Here is a 21,157-nt window from a genome sequence, read left to right on the forward strand (position 1 = left end):
TATGATAACTGATGGTGTTATGAAAAAAAAATTGATTAGCGGGAGATTACCCACAGACATTTAGCACATTTCTGCCAGACAGAATTGCATATGCTCTCTCCCGTCTGTCTTGCCTCAGTCATCGATCAATGTCTCTGCCAGTTTCAGAAAAATGCTTTCCATTAATTTCAGATATATCTGTCTGCTGGTTGTCTGACCGAATCTCTCAATCTCATTGCCAGCAAAAAAAGATGGGCTCTATTCACTTTCATAAAAATGAACTGAAACATGTTGTATGACACTATTTAAAGGTTCTGTTTGATTTTTAGAGTATTAATACACTATATAATATATAATTAATACATAATATAATTGATAGATTTTAATTACTACAACTTTGAGTTAAAAAATATTGTAAATATAAGTCTAATTCTCTCAATATGCATCTTTGAGTCACAGTAAACTGAACTGAAAGCCAATAGATCATCAAACATACAAAGTACAGCAGGTAAACATTTGTTTGTGCAGATTTGTTTCAACATACTTGTACTGCAAAATGTCACAATACAAATTAGAGAAAGGGGCAACAAGAAAACAGAAACACATGTAAATCAATGTCTTGTCGTGTTGGTGCATTTATATTACAACTGTTTTCTGAGAGGAATCATTTTTTCCAGATAATTTTTTTTGGTCATTACATGCACAGATTGAATTTCTCAGGGCTGAAGTTTTTCAAACAGCTTAAAGTAAGATTTAAAAATGTCACATTGTTTTACTTGATGTCTTGGACAAGGTTGAATACTTCCATTTGCCTTACTTCTTCATTACTTGCTAAAACGGGACTCAATTGAACAAGTTTAAACTCCTCCTTCAATACATTTGAACAACCACCTGCAGCACTGAAACTCAGTTGAACTCCAGGAAGCATTGAACAAATAGCTCAACATAACCATAAAGGACAGTTTAATTCCCTTTTGTTTGGCAAGGATCCAATTTTCTTAAGCTAGTAGCTTGTTCTTGAGGCCGTTCACTTTTGGGGGCAGCTTTAAACAGTCCAGCTCCAGTCGGACTTTTTGGAAGACATCATTGCAAGCTTCACTGCATATGGAAAACCCTCGGGATGTTCACCCAGTGCAGTCAGAACTTTCATGCCTTCGCCGACGTTGTCTATTCTCCATTAAAGCTGCAAGGTCTAGCTTCCAACAACATGTTTGTAACGTCCAGACCCTTTGTGTAGTTGTGTTGTCACTGTCAGATTCTGTTGTGTCTTCTGTCACTCACCTTGGCGTGTCTCACGAAGCTGGATTAACATACCTGGGGTTTCCCTCAGTTATCCAGCTGCACTTAACCAGATATCCGCGGTCTCGCTTTTTAGTCTCACAACTTGGGTTGACTCGTTAAGTCAACCCAGAAGTGTCTCATTTAGATCCGTGCACATAAAAAGGGGCGGAGTTAACTCCGTTAGACCAATCGTGCACCATGGAGAAGCCGCAGAGGAGCAAACCATAATGTTAAGAATGTACAAATAATATAGAGAAAAATACAAGCAAAAAGCTACATTTCTGAAGTAGCCAGAAGCCTCAAGGAACCTTGGCAAAAAATGTAAATCATTTACTACCCAATGGAGCTAAAAGAACATGGGAGCAGGTTAAAATGAAATACAAGAACATAGTTCAGAGTGGTCAGTACGTTTATTAGAATATCTTTCAGGCTAAATGTATGATGTATGGTTTGACCGGTCACAAAACACGCGCTCTCTGCGGAGCGCTGCTCTTACTGTCCGTGCGCCTTCCTCAACGGGATTCTGTAGAAATGGGCAGGCAATTTTTTCAAGACAATGATTGGCCAGTAAGCGTCATATATCCCCGCTGAGATCTTATCCGGGAACTCAACCTGCTCTGGAGCAGGTTAGGCGTTGAGCGTAAGTTAGGGCTGAACGATTTGGGAAAATAATCTAATTGCGATTTTTTTTTCTTCTAATATTGCGATTTAGTACATGTTTTTTTTTAAATTTATTTTATCCTTTTTTCCCCCCAAAAAACGTAATGAATGATTTAAAAATGACCAACACAATATTAGATACATTTAGTGTAAAATGTTCTTTCCCATTGGCTGGGCCTGTTTGTTAGAATTAAATAAAGAGATGAAACTTGAAATAAATGGCATTTTTATTGAACTGTTCATTACAGAAACATATGTAGCTTTGCCAATGAGCGATTAAGTAATTTAAACAAAGGCATGCACTTTGTAAACTGTGCAACATTTTAAAATATATGTGTCTTACTGGTCCCAAGTTATTAACATTTCACACAACTGAAACAGAATTTGCTTCTACTACTTTGAACATATTTTGTAAAATCAAAGTAACACACACACACACACACACACACACACGATAATTTACCAATGGCAAGATGTCATCTGCGCCCAAAACACTGGAGCCACGTCCATTCATTAAGCACCATATTTGACACGTCTGTCGTGATGCAGACGTGTTTCTCCTCATTGAGATCTCAGCTGGCAAGCCCCTCTATCAGGCCGGCTGCAATATTTTCCCCTGTGTGGTCATCTGGGAAGCGGGTAGTTTGAAGGCAGCGAGCTCAGAGGTTGAAATCTTCGTCATTAAAATGAACTGTAAGACTCAAGCTCAGCTGTTCGGCTTGACCACAGATCAGTAGTGGTAGCAAAAAAGTCCACCGTTTTAAGCTCCGTGGCGACTTTCTCTTTGCACTTTTTGGCTGTCCAAGTACCGGCTTCCCCGTGTGGAGATCCAAAGCCTCGTCACACTAGTGTCACCACACATCCAGAGGCCAACCCGCTGCAATGTTGCCCTCAGCCTGCGTTTTTACGCAGTGGGGAGCTTCCTGGATGTGGTGGGGGACGGCACCGGCCTCAGCAAGGCATCGGTTTCACGGAGTGTGGCAGCCGTGACACCGATCCTCCTGCACCATGCGGACACACATCAGAATGCCAACCGCACGGGACGAGGTCCGCCAGGTCCACCGTGGATTTCATGCCATGTGGTGATTGGTGTCGTGGATGGCACACACATGCGCGCTTACCGTAGTTGCACCTGTGTGTGGGGACCCACAGGGTGTTGTGCGTGATTCATGCGCTGATAAAGTGGTGGGTGATCAATTAACCGGGCATCGATTGATTTAGTTTCATCACCACGGCGGTGAACAGCTCCCACTAAGAGCGTCTTAGGAAGCTTCTTTGGCGAGATCTTAAGAAGGCAGTTAAGAACGCATCTGGGAAACACTCGTATCTTAGCGCTCCTTCTTAGCGAACCCTTCTTCCGAGCCTTCTTAAGTCATTAAGAACGATCGAATCTGGGAAACGCAGCCAATATTTGGACCAACATGTCAAATCAGTTGAGCCAACTTATTGTTTTCAGGCTGTAGGATGCAATTGAGAACTCAGAGACAAGGTAACTTTTTTTATTACACATTAAAATATGAAACTCGACAGTGGTACAACTTAGAAGGTTCAACAACAGCTTCCAACCATGACATTAGGTGCCCAGACCTACGCAAACCAGGGAAAAACTCACCATGGACTTTTAGGGCAACCTAAATGACAAAGGGAATAAACCTCGGGAAAGGCAATCCGAGGGGAGATCAACCCTTTAGGAGGGACGTCTATTCCTTCTGCTACTCGATGCTACAAAGCTCCAACAGCTGCTCAGCCTGCGTCACAGCAGCCAAGAGGTTGTTGTTTTCCTCTTTGTGATGGTCCAGCTGAACCCCAAAGAAGTCTTTTCCTGCTGCCACAGGAGATGTTCCCTCTCTAGCTGATCTTCAAATCTTGTTTTCTTTGTCCTGCATCTCCATCTTGGCAAGACTGTTGCTCTGGGATGTTTTCTATTTCCAGATAACTCTTACTTGGTTTCAGTCACTGCCATCCTCTGCCGGGGCTCCATCTCTTTAGCCTCAACTTTGGAGGGGCTCTTTTTCTCCCATCACTTGTTTATTATTATTAAACGTCAGATGCTCAAGGTCACTCTGAGCATTCTGAAACTTTGTGTTGGTCTTTTCAATCAGAGGTTTCACAAACACTTCGTCCTCTGATGGATATTGGCTCTGTTTGGCTTCATGCAGCTGGGCTTGAAGGCCACACATCTCCTTCTGAATATTTCCGTTCTTTTCTTGGCGATGCTCTAGGACAGGGGTCGGCAACCCAAAATGTTGAAAGAGCCATAGTGGACCAAAAAAAACAAAAAATAAATCTGTCTGGAGCCGCAAAAAAATTAAAAGCCTTATATAAGCCTTATAATAAAGGCAACATATGCTATAAGTGTTTATATTAGCCTACTATCAAAATGACTAAAAAGGCTACAAATAGGCTACATGAGCATTCATGGTTAAATATTTTTTATTTTATTTTTTCCCTGCAGCGCATCCTGCTGCAACCCTCTCTCCTACAAATTACGTTCCTCCAGAATATGCATCTTTGATTGACGTACTTAAGCAACGTATCTGTAATACATATTACAAATACGTTGGTTATACACATATTTTAGTTTCATTGGGGGTGATGAACTCATCTAGTGCAGTGAACCACTGCAGTGAACTCAGCAGACACTCGGATCATCTTCTCATGACAAAGCTAACATGCAGTCAATCCTTCCGCATTGGCAATGAAAGCAAATGATTTGGTCCAAGAACTGTTGAATCCTCTGTTCTCCTCAGCTAACTTTCTCTTTGTCCCTTTGGGATCCATGGCCCATCACACATCCGCAGGTTTGTTTGCAACAACCTGCCTGGCGCCGTGCCAAGCTGAAAGAAACGTGGCGCAGGCTTTGACGCAAATCTCCGTTGACAGAAGTGTTGAAATTTTAATTTTCTACACATTTTTACAGCATTGTAAAACGTTAAGAATGTTTGTCCTCCTACAGAAACCAGATTGAAACAAAACATCTGTTTTTCCCCGCATCTTTTTCCATTTTCAAACATTTTTGAAAAAGCTCCAGGGAGCCACTAGAGCGGCGCTAAAGAGCCGCAGGTTGCTGACGCCCGATCTAGGAAATGCTGCAGCGAGTCCTTGTTAATCTAGAGGACTTTCTGCTTAGATTTAGTTGGGGTGAAGCTCGCCTCGCTGTCCTTCAAGTCACATCGTACTTGTTTCTTCAGTAAACGTTAAGAATTCCCCGGAGTCTCAACTCTCCTTGAAATTTGTTTTGTAATTGGTTTACCCTTTTTATTGTCACATTTGTGCTGTCAGATTTGAATGTTGCTTAACATTTAATGTTTTTTGTTTATCATCCACTATACTCAATCATCCATTCATAAACTGATGGCAGTGGCTAAAGTGCCACCTGCCCATCAGCAGTGACTAACATTCATATACACATTCATACACTGTCGGCACAGCTACAGGTGAAATTGGATTGTCTTGGCCAAGGACACATCGAGGTGGACCGCCAGTCATATAAATTAATTTTGTCTTTACTTTGATGTATAATGTGTAATTGTGATGGTTTGAAGAGAACGGACGCTGTTTTTCATTATTGTATGAGGGATGTTTGAAGCCCTTACGTACACAAGTAACATGTCATTTTATCGGTTTGCATGGTTTTAACAAGTATACGGCATTGCTGTTAAAGGAAATGATACTGGTACATTTTAAGTTACAGAACATGGAACATCAGTTAGCCCGACTTAAATAAATTAGTGTTCGTTATACACACAAAGTATATTTAGTTGTTTGAAATGATCATTTTAAGTAGATGATGAGGTCGAAATTATGTCTTGAGTAAAGTTTTAAGTACTTTAAGTATTTTAGTTACCTAAACTCAAGTCTAAGCATACTACACTAAATTAGTTTTCTTAGTAAAACATACAATCCGTATTCAACTTTACTTAAATGTAGCAAGTTACTTTTCTTGATTTCTTTTTAAGGCAATCGGTTTGCATGTTTCTTTTAAGTAAGGGTTCTTCAGTAGATTTTACACTATGTATAAATCCTAATATATAAAACATTTCCATTGGCTAAAAACACCTGTGATGAGCCCATTTCTCACATCAAACCAAGCAACACGCGTTGAGAGCCGGTGTGATTAACACTGAGCACATTCAGCAAAGAAATAGTTGCAGCTCACTCCAAAGTGGAAAAGCAATGTAATGAATCCTTATTTTTCATTCCTACACACAATACTGGCGATGAATTATTAGATACCGGAGCTCATCAGTGTGCTGATGAATGCAAAGTTGTGACAGCGTATCCAGTCAGGATAGCAAACACTTCAGCGCAGCCCCTTCATCACCGACACCACAGTAACTGCGTCGATCTCCCGGCAACGGTGAGCATGACAAAACTGCTCTGACGAAGCATACGGCTGACACTGTGAAGCCATGTGTTTTTTGTTGACGATATAGGCGTGTGTACACGTGACAGCCATGTGTTTCCATGAGGCCATCAATGATTGTGTGCGTTGTATCGCGAGTGAGGTGACAAATGTTTCTCACCGAGTGGACCGTTTATCAAGGCCGGCTGCCCTTCTTGTTAATGAAGTCGGGGAGCCTCCGAGCACACAGAGCACTTCTCTTCCACCAACGCGGACAAACAGGAAAAGCATGAGCGATCACAGTGCTCAGACTGCAACCCCCCTCCGCCTCCCCCCCACCACACCTACACAAACCCACACACACCCACACACACTGCTGTCTGTTCACCAACGACAAAAGAGACCCCTTTAGCATCACATCATTTCCAAGGGAAGAAGCAGCTGCGGCACTCACTGGCAGTCGGACTCAGCGGCTCATTCCAGACTGCGTTCTGGCTTTTTCTGAACTTGGTGATGGTGGAGAAAGAAATAAGTACACCTTTTGAAGGATGAGTCACGCAGGGAGGAGCGGATTTCAGCAAAGATTCTCTCTCCCTTTTTTTTATTGCGTTCGTATATTGCTAGATAAATACACCAACCCCCATTGAGAGCAGTACAGTCAAAGAACGCATTATCTTTCATATGTTTTTCGTACTTCGGTAAGTGAACGCATCACCGCTCACAATGGCGACGTCTTCCTTTCAGTTGTAAAGTTGTTGGCTGTAAAATGTTGCTTGTTCAAGCTGCTACATCCAGTTCAGTACAAAACCAGGTCTATGCAAAAGCTGCTTATGATATTAATAGCCGAGCAACCACTTTTTTTTCCACTAAACTTATCAACTTCGAGCTCTTCGGGAAGCCACACACTGTGTCGTGGCTGACCTGCCCATGGGAGGACTTCTTCTGGACTGCTGTGCACGACCCTAAACAACCAATTATAACCAGAACCTTAAAACCACTTTTCGAATTGGTCCTCACGAAGCTCGATATACAAGTACACACATGCACACCCACTGATGATCCTCTGCCTTTCAGACTGCACAATGCATGAGCGATAATGCCATTTAAATGCTGCAACATGCTCACCAGTGTTCGCTGGGAAAAGATGCATGTCTGCTCCCTTCAGACAGAGAAGAGGGCACGGAACATACTAATAAGCTTAACGTTATACAACTTTGAATTACAGAGTTTGTACCAAACAAGTTTTGTTTCCGTTCAGGAGTACAATTTATCAGATACGGCATCACAGAATATATTCTATCAGTGTCGACAGTACCATCTGTATGGAGAGGAGGAGTGCTGCAAATTGTCGTCCTCAAGACAACAAGGAATGAAGCAGAGGCTTCTAGTTTTGGCAAAGTTGTAGAAGCAGATGGCAAAAAGAAACAATCACTCAGAGAAATGTGGGTGACACCGGAGGCTAAACGAATGTCTACAATATTCCTGGCATCGTGACAACTTTTTAAAGGAACTCTAACGACTGTCGCACCAGCGTTAAGCTACCAGTGGAAGTAGTTGAAGAAATTGCAAATATTGACGAACAAAAGAGCACAGATGTGTCTGTCCCGACTGCCGTACGGACTGTGGTTTTCCTCCCACAATGCACTAGCTTGTAGTGCATGTTCAAAATATTTCATAGGAAAAGATAATTACTGCCTAGAAATCTGTTTCTGGGCGGTATACAATATAGCTCAGAATAGCTGCATTCTTCCCCATGAATACGTCATTACATTAGAATGTAAATGGTAATTTGCGAACTTGTTATTATTGGGTGAAAGCAGGTGGTTCCCACCCCTACGTTTCCTGTTGGATCTTGAGAAGAGTCTCCCTGCAAGTGTACCATATATCTATTATTAGCACATCACGAACTGAACTGGCTTCTTAGGGGTGAGCAGGGCTGTCAGCCGGAAGGCAAGGAAGAAAAAACAGCCAATTTAATGTGGACACCCGATTCAGACTTTCAGAATGGGGTCTCCGGGGCTCCTGGCCACAGACAGAGCTCACTGAAGCATCACCAGCCATTAGTCTGAAGATGATCCTCTCTTTCTTCGCGCTTTCTCCTGTTCGTGCCCCGTGCTCCTCAACCCGAGTTGTAGCGGTGAAAAAATAATCGCGGCTTCACCTGAAACTAAGCGAAGAACCTCCTGCCGCGCTCATGACAAACACTGCCCCTGTGCTGCATCCTCGTGGTTTAAGGTGATCCAATTGTCTTCAGAAGAAGGTCCCTGTGGATTGTTGCTTCGCTGAGAGTGCAGTATCTTTTCCAACTGCTTCGGCCAAGATAACTGTGGTAATAGGGTAGAAATATGTCGATTGGAGAGGTGGAGGGAAGGCAGATGAGGAAAGTCGGAAAAGCTCATCGCTGGAACTCCCCATTCGCTCCATAAAAACCCTAAAAGGGGTTGGCCTTTGTCTGAGCTGTGGAGAATGACCACCAGCAGCAATAAAAACCCTGTCTAAATTCTCAATCCCTCATCGTGCCGGCCAACTGTCAGCAGAGAGGCAGATAATTAACCGAAGCTCCACTCACACACACACACACACACGCACACACACAAACACGCAGACAGACAGACAGATTTTCTCTGTATCTTGTAAACCTGCACTCACATGGAAGGCCATTACTCTGCCCAGGGCAGGTAGGGCATCAATCAGGCTGTCATGAGGTGATGCAGAGAGAGGCATTTCCCACCTGAACATGAGAGGAAGCCATACTAAATTCCACTCTCGAGACAGACAGGGAGTTATTCTTGGCCAGACTTCAAAAGAAAGATTCTCCTATTTGGGTATGAGCCTTAAAGTCCTGGTCAGCCTCATGCATTACATATAAAATCGTCTTGTCACTTTAAAAAGAGCTTTTCAGGCTTTCTGACCTGCAGCGAGACTTTTTTGGGAAAGCAAATGAAAAGACGAAGCAATTAATGCAACGAAGCAACTGAGCAGAACAGGAGGGGGAGCTGTGTCACAGAGTATTTCATAACAAGGCAAAACGTCTCGCCCTTTCAAATGTAAAAGTTTTAACAACTTGTTCATACGTAATAACGTTCTGAATTTAATTTGTGCACGGCACAATTTGTAGAAATGGACTGAAACAGTGGAAAACTTCAACCTTCAATCATCGTCTTTGGATGTCTTTCTTTTTCCATCTTCTCATCCTCAATCCCTTATCTTATTAAAAACAAAAATGTAATATATATTTAATGCCAAGGTTGGGATTCCTCAAGTACCGGTGCAAAACATGCAGCGGTTACAGCTTGTAACATCAAAGTATAGTCTTTCATATCTGCTCTCTGGAGCTCCTTCTGCAGGCTTTTTACATTAATAAAGCGAAACCCGTTTGTGATCCGAGAGACTCAGCGCTGCATAGACAGCAGAGAATATTCTGTTAACCTCAAAGAAGCCCGAGAGGGCTGAAGAGGACTTGACAAGCAACGAGTTCTGAGGTCGACAAGATATAACTGCTGAGTACGAATGAGATTGCCCGCAAATGATGATGGAATTTAAATGATAGACATGAACTAATGTTCATTAGTGTCCTTTGGCGCAGTATTAAAACAAGAGCGTTTAATTAATAGGTCACTTATTCAATAAACGAAAGACAAGGATCTTTCGGGATTTCTTTGACAGACAGTTAAAGTCTGGTTAGGGATTCCCACAATGCTCAATAATACAAAACAAGCAACAGAAGGCGAGGTTGAATTATACATGTGTTACTCGAAACCAGTGAGTATAATAACAGCTTGTCATTTTGAATCATCGTGTTCTAAAAGTCCTCATACACTTACCGTTAACACATCTCTTATTCTGACTTGATAGAATGGGATCCAAACATTTTGGGACGTTTGGCGTCTCAGATTGACGCGTTTAATACGTGCATGAGCGCCGCGTTCTCACTCTGAATGAGCAGGATAGTCGGGGCCATTGACTGAATCAGTGGCCTACCTTTTGCATCACAGCTCCCCTCACTGGTGAGTGACAGTGTCGACATTCAAATGTCAGCTCCGGGAGGTCACACGGAGCGGATCACAGCCGAGAGTTTGTAGTGGAGGTCGGCTTGGAGAGGGTTCCGGTCCATTCAGGACACCGCGCGCTGCTCGTGAAGCTTTGATGACATTGCGCCGCTCCTGACTGACTTCAGATCAGCCTTTGATATATGAAGCCGTTCGGCCTGTTGCTGGATCAAACACTTTCATTCAGTTCAGGATAAAGCTACATACAAACTGTTTGTGCATGAATGAAACCGGATGAAAGTAAGTCGTTTTGACATGTAGTTGAGGTTCAGCTGAAGCTATAGAAAACTATGACCAACGAAAGTTTGTTCATCTCATAGATTCAACCCTCTTAACAACCACGAGGGGATGAAAAGGCAAATGTATAAACCTTTAAAACATCCCCCAGTTTAGATATTGTTGAAGCAGGTACATGGAGTGGAGGATGAGGACACAGATCAGTTTAGAAGGAACAAACAAGCTATTCTCTTAGTTTTCTGCCAGCTGCACGCGGAGTGTGAATAAACAGACGTTTTCAAGCCCCACCCTCTGAACTCTGATGTGGCCTCTCCGCGACATTAACACTGTTGTTTACCAGCTACGGTTTTGCATTCCTGTTTTCGTTGGAAAACATGACGGTTCCAGCTCTCTACCGGACTCCAGCAGGTTTTTATAATGTTACCCTCGTCCTTCATAAGCCCTGCAGGGTCTGAAGCATCCCCACAGCAGCATGAAGCCTGCCGCTACATGCTCCATGGTTGGGGTGGTGAGCTTCTCGTGCTGCGTGGTGCTTAAGGAGCTTTGATGAACAAGGCAGGTAGAGACAAAAGCATGATTTAGCTCCTTTAGAGATGCCACAGGGCTCATGGCCCAGAGGTCTAGTACTTGAACCAACTCATCTTGTAAATGCAGACATTTAGACACTGTGGTACATTATCAAGGGCACAATCAACATCAGACAGATTTTACTCTGGATTTTATTTCAATATTTACCGGAACGTCGACATTTCTGCACCTGACAGCTTGATGTTGATAACACACAAAGAGAAAAGCGTTAAACTATAATTATACACTTTTTACATCAATTTGGATTACTCGTGTACATTTTGGGAATGCAAGAAGGTTAGTACAATAAGTCATAATCAGATTACAGTATCACATATGGATTTGACATAACTGGAAACTCCTCATTGTGCTGCTGCCAAATCTCCTGTCAGAGTATTGGAAACTTTGGAAAGCGTGGAAAACAGTTGTGTACTGCCTTATTGATTGGTTTCAGTTATTCAATTACAACTTATGAGATACAGTATCAGAAGCTTACAAGAACAGAAATTGAATAAGGTACATATACCATTCCAACTTCCATAGTATCATATTAAGACACTTCATGATGGTTTTAAAACACTCTGAGCTATAAATCATGTATAACCTCAAAACTCTTTTATCAGAATTTGTACGCTAGTAAATTCATGTGAATATATAAATAATTATATCACAATACAAAAGTAAACAAAACGGAAATTGACGTGTATTCAAATCACACATAACACAATAGTGACCAAGACTTTTGGCATTGATTATTAGGGGGAGACATTTTGTGAGGTCAAAAAATTCAAAGTGCATGTTTAGTTTAATTTCATTGAAGCACCATGGCTTACGCAAATACAGAGTTAATGTTCGACAACACAACACATACTCCAGTGAACGAGACGTTGTACTGTCCCGTTCACTGGAGCATGTGTTGCGTTGTGGTTAGCGCAACGCTCGTCGTTCATAATGCGGACGAGAGCTGTTGCCTCTTTTGGCCACAAGAGGGAGTTCTCTTTTAAGTGATCGCTTCTGTCAGGAGCAAACAAAAGCTGGTGTTAGCGCAGCCGCTAAGAGAAAGGCAGCACAGAAACGTCTAAAATGTCCAGGAACAAATTATACAGGTAAACAAACATATAATGTCTATTAAGACAAGTTTGGCGGAGCGCTTGAAGGTAAAATAGATACAGGATAAGTTAGTTGTATACTCCCACTTTGTATGTTTTAGAGTTGTCATTGTTAGCCATGTAAATGTAGCTTCTCAGCTAACTTTCGGTGTGCCGTGTTTGGACCCCACAGTGCAATAAAATACTGCTGCACAGATAAACAAATGAAAACCTTAAAAACATAAATAAAAATATACATACATTAATAAAAATGAAATGAATGAATGAAAAATAATGTTTTATGAATTATACCTTCTAAAAACAATAGTTACAGTCAAGACAGCCCAACAATGTCAAGAGCGTTCAGCATCTCTGCTTTGAGGCTGACAAGCTTTTTGACAACCTCAGCAACATCTGCCAGGGATAAGGACGTTTTTTTCCCCAAGTCTTTAAACGCTGCCTCCTCCACAGAAGACGTGTTGGTTGTGTTAAGGAGTTCCTCAAAGTAATCTTTCCACCATTGCAGAATATATCCAGTCCAGGTCTGCAGTTCTCATCCCCTGTTTGAACACAGCCTGAGCCCAGCGCTGCTTTCCCTTTCTGTGTCGTCGGTTTGTCGACCTTGAAGCCAGAAAGTCCTTCTCCATAGTTTCCTCCAACTCCCACATGTATGGTTTTTGCTTTGGCACCCCCAGCCTTCCCCGCAATGTATGAAACATTTAGAGGCGTTCACAGTCCATCCTTACAGCCCATTTGGGTTTACAAGCTCTGTCTGTCTTATATAATATATTCCTATATACTGTTTAACCTGAATTGACTTTTGTATATTATAATAATGTCACCTTTTTTTTTTTACACACATACACTTAAGAGCATTCATTGCCAATACATCTGCTCTTTCCTTACCTTTAACACTCATGTTAGCAGGACTCGAACAAAACAACTCTTCTACACCCTTTGTCATCTTAATAGTTTGGTGTTAGTTTCCTCTGAGATCTTCTTTGACAGTTTGCCTTGATGAAAAAACTCTGCTGCTGAATCTGAGAAAATTACTGTTTTCATACGCTGTACTTCTGCAAAAATAATACCAAGAGAAGCCGAGCCAATGAGTTCATGTGAAATAGGGGGTTGAAAAAGCTTATTATCTTCTTAAGGGAGATGAAAGGTCAAAGTCTCCTAAATAACTGACTGTAGTTAAATTCATTAACCAACACTGCCGCTTTGTGGTGGAACAGAGTATTGCATTTATTGAAGGTGGAGGAACCTTTTATACAAGTCAGTGTTTCTGCTCGGAACGTAATATCTGACGGTAAAACCCGTGAAATCTAAATAATCTATTTTCGACTCTTTTTTTTTGACTCATCAAATGCTAAATAAATAATGTGAAGTTAAATTGCCTTAAAACGGAACTTAAAGGCATCTATTTGCTCGTATCGGCGGTCGGATTTGTAGATAGTTGTTCCCACCATGCCTGTTGTGTTTTCAGCGGTAGTTCACGTTATTTCGTCCTAACTTTCTCATGAACGCCGGAGTCTGGCATTGTTGTGGTAAAACTGAAGAGTGGGACCTCTCATATTTATACATCTCCAGCGTGTGAGTAAATATAATTAACATAATCGTTCAACGTATCTTGCGAAACAGAGTTGAATTATGACTTCACGCAGATAACGGAAGTTAGTTTTCGGCTCGGCGCCGTAAACATTAAGAAGGTTTTATTAAGTTTAACGTGACGTCTCTTTGGTCCCTTTGACGCCAGCTGAAGGATTATGACTAAAGAGTCCAAAATAAGGGCGACGGTGAACCAGAAGCTGACAGAGATGGGGGAACGAGAGAGGTAAGAGGACAGCCTGCACTCAACAAGTCGTAAGTGTAAACTATGTATGACGTATCAACGTCGGCCGAGTGGCGCGAGCTGATGATGTTTTTACAGCGGATCATTTTCCACCCTTTCATCCTGCGCCGGTCTGTGTCAACACTGGGACTGGTTACTTCTCTCTGGAAAGTAAAGCTAAATAGCGTGACGTAACATGTGGGTTAAGAGGGAGAGCTGGCCAGCTGTATTAAAGAAGTACCTGTCAAATGGTATATAAAGAATGAATCATTCATTTTTAGTCGTGTTAATGTCAACAGGACCGAGGGAATGGCATGATAGGGACATTGTCAGCTGTTATTAATGACCCAATTAGCATAAGACAAGTGCCAGACTGTAAACCCTCCAATGGCAAACGTGTGATTTGTGATTTCGTACAAAACGAAAGGAGTAAAATTGAAAAGTGACATGTTTGTATCTTATGTTCAGACTGAAGGAGTTGCTGAGGGCTAAGCTCACCGAGTGTGGATGGAAGGACCAGATGAAAGCTCACTGCAAAGGTAAAAAAAAAAGAAGAAAAAAGGCAGTACTGCTGTTAAAACACATCACTAACAGTCACCAAGTGACTTCCAAAGAAGTGTAAGATCCCGTCGTCCACCCACTCCCTTGTGAGTCCTATATTCCCACTTTAAAGGCCTGGTTTCATTTATTATACAACTTTGAGGTCATACATACTTCGAGAGCTTAAATGCATGTATTTAGTGTTGATTTAGCGGGAACAATGCAGAATACATAAAATGTACCTCATATGGCTAAAAGCTCATTTCATCGGTACTCCCTGGGCAGAGGCCACTAGTGCTGCGCATGTTACAGAGATAAAAGTATTAAAACATCCCACACTTTCTCCTCCAGATTGCAACATAGAGCTATAAGAATAAACCCAATATGGGATAAATGAAGTGCATGCGTATCTGACTGTTGCAACTAAAGTGAATGGATTTGTCTTTGCAACTCATGTTATGTTGCACAACTGCTTTGAGCAGTTTTGTGTTCAACTATGAACTTCTTTTTCTTTTTTTCTTTCGCAGAAGTAATCAAGGACAAAGGCTTGGAGCAAGTCACTGTGGAGGACCTGGTGGTCGAGATCACCCCTATTGGAAGAGGTCATTTAACTTCTTCAAGAGCTGTTCTCATTTCTCCCGCTAAAGGCACTTGAAAAAGTTACAACTACCAAATTAATAACAGCAACAGTGGATATAGTGGAATAATAATGGTAATAAAATCATAGTCTTTCGCTTTCTCTTTCTCTTGCAGCTTTGGTGCCGGACAGCGTCAAGAAGGAACTTCTCCACAGAATAACAGCCTTCTTTGCTCAACATGCCACATGATTTGCATATTTTACCATGGTATAGAATATGTTTATTTTTTTAGTTTTTGCATTATTTTGACTTTTCAGAGACATACTGACATAGGTTTTTTTGTGGTTACTATTTCTGTGACTACAGTGACCACATATTTGTTAATGCACTTACCTTTCCTTGCACCTTCATAAAGGTGGACTGTATGGATAAAGTTGTAGATTCATTGAACATTAATATTATAATTGTATTTATTTTCTTACTTATATTTGTAGCAGTTCTTTTGGTATTTTTTATTGCATTTTAAGGGGATATACATCGTTGCTGAATGTATCTTGAATTCTACTTAAATGTGAATACAAATGTTGGACCTATTTGAAGTCATTTGACAGTGTATGAAGTTAACTTCAAGGTTTTATTTACACTCATAGAGGTCATGATTAAGGCCTTTTTCATTGTCTGTATTCACAATACAAAAACATATTAGTATTGGTGGTAAAACCTTCAGTTTAAAGTCGAAAACAGTATCAAAAGTGTAAGAACGACATAGTTGTTGTTCCCTTTGACTGTAGACTCATGCAATGCAGCAATGAAGTTCTTCCCGGGGCGTGTTATCAAACGATGCAAGTCCTTTTTCCTTTTCTCTTCACATCTGAATTGAGGAGTTTTATGTGTTATTGCGGATATCAAGGCAGCATCCAGCGTTCCTCATATCCACCATGAGTCACACCCAACCGGTGCTGCCAATTAACATTTCCCTTTGATGAAATGAACTTAAATCCAAAAAGAACCCTGATCCTGTAACGACAAGCCAGCTGCTGCCTTCACATCCCAGAATTAACACAACTGTTCCCAGCAGAGTGGGGAGAGGGCGGCGGCAAGAAAGAGATCATGAAAAGATAACCGGGAGTGACCCTGTTCACAGGGAGAGGAGCACACGCCAAGGGACAAATAGCCTTCCCTGAAAACCAGTTGTCGGATTGTTTCAAGGTCCTTGGTGCGAAGTGTCTGAAATGAACAAGTGCACTCAAGTGTCCCAGTGAGAGTCTCTGAGTGTAAAAAACACACGTTACTCCCCCCATGCCGAGGTAGAGGAAGCCAGGCTCAACAATGTCCCGATTGTCTAAATAAAACCTGTATGTTTTTTTTTGTTGTTTTATTTTAATGTTGTTGTGCAACTTCACAACCTCCCCATCGAGTCATTAAAAACAGAACCGTTACAGGAATCTTTGGTCCTGAAGCTGTCTTTGTTTCTCTTGTTTTTTCCACCCACATGCTGAACCACATCATTTTGTTGTGTTGAAAGGTCTCTATAGTTACACACGCACAATGCCTAACTGCTTATGGATCACATTCGGAGAGGCCACGAACCCGAAGACGACGCGCCGCTCGGCACGAGTAGCGCATTAGTGGGTAGTGAGTGAGTCCGAGCTGGTCACCCAAAGTGTTTTCTTAGCCAAAGGACCCGCTGTGACATCAGCCCAGGTGACAACAAGCTGATATACAGCGCTGTTGTGGGGGCCAAATGTAACGCACCCCTCAAGTCCAGCACACGCGCTCCTTTAATGACCCACATCAATCCCCATGTTATCAGCAGATCCCCCCCTCGGCCCCCGCATGTAAAGGCTGTTCTGCGCACTGTAGAGCGGCACTGGATAGAATTACCAGTGATGCAATTTATTATCATACAGATTTGTATTTACTTTCTCACTCTCTGTTCTCAGCTTTTCTCCATCACTCAGGACCTACACGGCCCTGCCAAGGAGCTGTACAGTATCCAGATGACTCTGCACATCATTAAAAAAAAAAAAAAATTTGAAAAGCAGAGTTGTCCAAATAAAAAGGAAAACATGATTTAAAAAAAATAAATACAAAATTCTCCTATTCATTGGCTCAGGGTTGTACGTCTTAGATGTGGCCGGCAGAGATTTGATTAAGACCTGTTCTGGTGATCACAGCAGCAGCTGATAGCCAGGAAGCACACACTTTGTAGCGTCCTGTGAGGCAGCCTCTGAATGAACCGCCATAAGTCAGGCAACAACAAAGGCCAAGAGCGCCCTTATTCCACCAAAGTCAACATCAAGCTGTGTCTGAGCCGCCCGTAATGACATTTAAAAGGAAAAGGCAAACATGTTGTGCGTGTCTCCATGTGCTTTCTGTGTGCGAGTAGGTAAGTGTGCACGGATATATTCACCACCCCTGGAATCGGATCATTTCATCATGATAGCAGCTGTGTCAATAGGCAATGGAGCCAAAAGCGTGGTCCTGTATGCTGGGTCCCATAGGTGCTCTGAGGTCCTCTCTCTAGTGGAATTGGCAACATCCAAAGACCATAAACACCTCCCTTACTGTACAAACAACTGAAGAAAAAGGCAGCGCTGGGTGGAAACAGATGGCAGGGACAAGTTCATATTATATACAAATGTTGGGAAACGATGTTAATGTACGTTGCCTTCTTTGGGATAAGGGTACACCTGCTTCAGATGGTAATGGTTTAAGAAGGGTCCATAAAATACTCTATCTCAAGCCCTGGTCATGTAACGTCGATGGATAAATCTCCCCATGTTTACAACAGTGTATCGGACGTTTCTAATTTATAGGACACCGCTATGGGCTTTTGTGTCTCCTATAAATTTCCCTATCTTTTTTTTTCATAATGGAAAGGGCAAATGCATTGCAAAAGCAGACAAAGGGTCAAAGAAGGTGTTTCAAAGCAAAAGAAGGGGCCATATGCTCCGACAAATTCCCAAGACCCGGTGTGCAGTTGGCCCTCTTTACTGTCAACATGTGTGAATGCCATGCTCGATAAATTTCTCTTTGAATTCCCTCACTAGAATTTATGAGACGTGCAACATGGGGTTGCAACTCTTTTGAAGCCTACACACACTTGCAGCCTTTCTGGTCCGTGTACGTCCTCATTTCCAGGAGAAAGAAAAAGCAGAAACTGGGAGACGTTGGCGTGGAGCATCCTGCAGTGTAAAGAGTTTTAAATGTATTGACACTCTGTTGTGTCTCCTGGGATCTGTTTTCTACACACTAATGAGGCTGAAGAGCAAGTCTCACTCTGTTATTCCTGGCGTCGCTGCACCAGTCGCAGGCATACCGCTCACAGTCTCTCTCTCTCTCTCTCTCTCTCTCTCTCTCTCTCTCTCTCTCTCTCTCTCTCTCTCTCTCAGTAGCCCAGCGCAAATAATAAATAAGAGGAAATACATCATCCCTTTTTCAATCCGAGAGCCAGCAGCGAGCCTGCCAAAGTTAACACAACGCAATCTTAGGTAATGATCAGCAAATGTGTATAAAGTTTCATGGAGCATGACTTCACATAATTCTTGTTTAGATCATGTGAGCTGGCTCAATCTCAACTGTGGCGCTGCTGCAGTAGAAACCATGCATTGACACACACACACACACACACACACTTACACACACACAGTTTTCTCACCCGAAGCTTGTTTGTAAAAGCCGTACTTCTGTTTCGTAAGTGCTTGTAATTGATTCGATACAGACTGCAGCATTGTGGCAAGGATTAGCGAGCAGTCATACATTGTGGAAATTGTATTTTATTAAATATGAACATTAATTCAGTCAATTTTTCCACTCACTTCCACTCGTCGGTGGCAGGGAAAGAAGAAGTTTCATCACGACTCAATTGAGGACATTTTTTTCTGTGAAATGTACAACAAAAAAACGGAAAATAAAGAAAAGAAAAGTCTTCATTGAGCTGTTTTAGTGCTCTACCTACAGCACAGCCAGCGTGCAGATGAGGAGCCGGGGGGTCTCGATGCAACAACACAGAGGGAAGAAGCGAAACACAATCCAGACATTGTTTACCCTGTTTCTGATGTAAAGGCCACTTACTGTCGTGTCCAATGCCTAACCCTTAATTTGCTGCCCCAGCCTTTGAAGTGCGCGCATAGTTCTGTTTCTTGACACTACCTTTCCCCTCTCCTCTCTCTCTCTCTTTCCTCCGTGCCCCAGCCGTTGATATTGCAACTGGATAGGCCATGTTTCCATGTAGGGGCTCTTTTTTAGGCCTGCTCTGATGATAGAAAACACAAGTGGGGAAGGGGGAAAGGAGTGCTGGGCTCACAGATCCACAGAGAGGCCCCGGCCCCAGCCCCGGCCCAGACAACGCTGCAGGGGATTAGAGCACACCCTGGCAGCAGAATGGTTTCACTTAAGAATTTCAGTAATCACTTTTAGGAGTGTAATATATAGCTGACCTTCGGCAGCGCCACACGACCCCCCGCTCCCCCAGCCATTTGATCAAAGGAAGCGGCAGTGGCTGTGCAAACAGGCGCTATCAGTGGACTCCAATGGATTTACGGCCTGCTTCTTCTCTCTTGTCTCCCCTGAGTCGTGTGCTGATACACACAGAAACCCAGTTTCATCTTACAGAACCTATTTTTCTCCCAGTACTAATTTACGGGCCAGATCATGACTTGAGGGGACTTAGAGGGAGGAGGGAGGGAGCCGGGGGGCTCGGGGGGCCTCGGGGAAGGGGAGAGAGTGGAGGTGGGAGCAGCTAGGGGCCCTTATCCACTGCCTGCTGACTGGGCCGAGCGGAGCGGCTCTCATCATCATGGGAAAAGCCCAGTAGGTGCTCTCTTCTCAGCTGGAGCAGCCAAACACCGTGGCCTGCGCTCCGCAACAATAACAGCAACCAGAGAAGGACAGAGGGCCGGCCCAGTAGGGTTTATATAGTGCCCTAAATCACAGGAGGCTCTGACAAAGAAGTGGGGAGAGAGGATGTGGGTATCATAGCAACTATTAATAAGCCAATGCATACTGGTGTGAACACAGCCAAGTTGTCTCTAATCCTGTCTAATGCTGCGCTTTAATGTTTCCTCATTTTTAATTGCACTCATGTACAAGTCAACTTTTAATACAGGATTTTTGCCCAAGTATGCCCAAGTATGGCATTTAATGGACTATTTTATCGCTTTAAGTAACATAACATACAATTTCCACCAATTATGAACCAGCAATTACTGTAAACATTCCTCAACGAGAAGCAGACGATCAGAAAACAACAAGTTGACCTTTTATGCTTTTATAGGGAAATATCTTTCAGCTGGTTAAATCCCCGGTAATTTCTATTTTGTGACTCACATGTTTTGCTCTAATTTCATGCTCTTGTTAAAATGTTTCTTGCAGTACTCGTTGTGCTCATGATACAATTGTTGTTTATTTTGTCTTTGTTTAATTTAAAATGAACGCACACCAATACATGATTTATTTGTTGTGTTTGTATTTCAGCATGAGTGCCAGTAAAAGCTGCAGGAAGTTGTGGTTTGCAGAGCAGGAAGTTCCGCTTGTAACCAGCTGAGGGCGACACAGAGCAGATGACAAAGTGGAATCCATAGTATGACGTGATACACAAGGCCATTCACACTACTGACTACTTGTACCACATTTAGCAGCGTTTTCCCACACAAGATTGTAAATATCTAAGTGGCATATGTTACAAGTGTATATTGTACATCATTCAAATAATCCAGACTCCAGATATTATCGTTTTACTCCTTGTTTGTATGCATTCGATTTAAATGTTCTTGTCAGTTTTTCAGGTGTATAGAGACAGTGCCGATGATCAAATGAGCATCGGTTCTTTAGCTGGCATGGCAGGGAGTGTTTATGTGACTCAGCTGATGACAATGCGTGCCGTGTCATAAAATGACCACAGGAAGTCCTGTGCTTTTATGAGCTTCTTAGACAAGCTTGGGGGTAATGGGGGCGGGGAGGAGGTTGAAAAATGTTTCCTGATTTGAGCACGTGAGAGC

General features: G+C 42.5%; 1 protein-coding gene across 2 annotated transcripts; it reads left to right on the forward strand.

Moving 5' to 3' along the window:
• The first annotated feature begins 13,507 nt into the window (after positions 1 to 13,507).
• Positions 13,508 to 16,588, forward strand: eny2 (ENY2 transcription and export complex 2 subunit). 2 transcript variants are annotated; one of them, XM_068570180.1, is made up of 5 exons: positions 13,508 to 13,799; positions 13,963 to 14,040; positions 14,506 to 14,576; positions 15,105 to 15,224; positions 15,331 to 16,588. In XM_068570180.1, the coding sequence occupies exons 2-5, from the start codon at positions 13,973 to 13,975 to the stop codon at positions 15,402 to 15,404; spliced, it is 333 nt and encodes a 110-aa protein (XP_068426281.1). In that variant the 5' UTR covers positions 13,508 to 13,799; positions 13,963 to 13,972; the 3' UTR covers positions 15,405 to 16,588. The 2 variants fall into 2 exon arrangements, with proteins under 2 accessions (XP_068426281.1, XP_068426282.1); XM_068570181.1 differs by having other exon boundaries at positions 15,105 to 15,179.
• The last annotated feature ends 4,569 nt before the right edge of the window (positions 16,589 to 21,157 follow it).

The sequence above is a fragment of the Clinocottus analis genome, unplaced genomic scaffold (genome assembly GCF_023055335.1).
Source record: "Clinocottus analis isolate CAN_PGR_092001 unplaced genomic scaffold, fCliAna1.0.p SCAF_9, whole genome shotgun sequence".
Classification (NCBI taxonomy): domain Eukaryota; kingdom Metazoa; phylum Chordata; class Actinopteri; order Perciformes; family Cottidae; genus Clinocottus; species Clinocottus analis.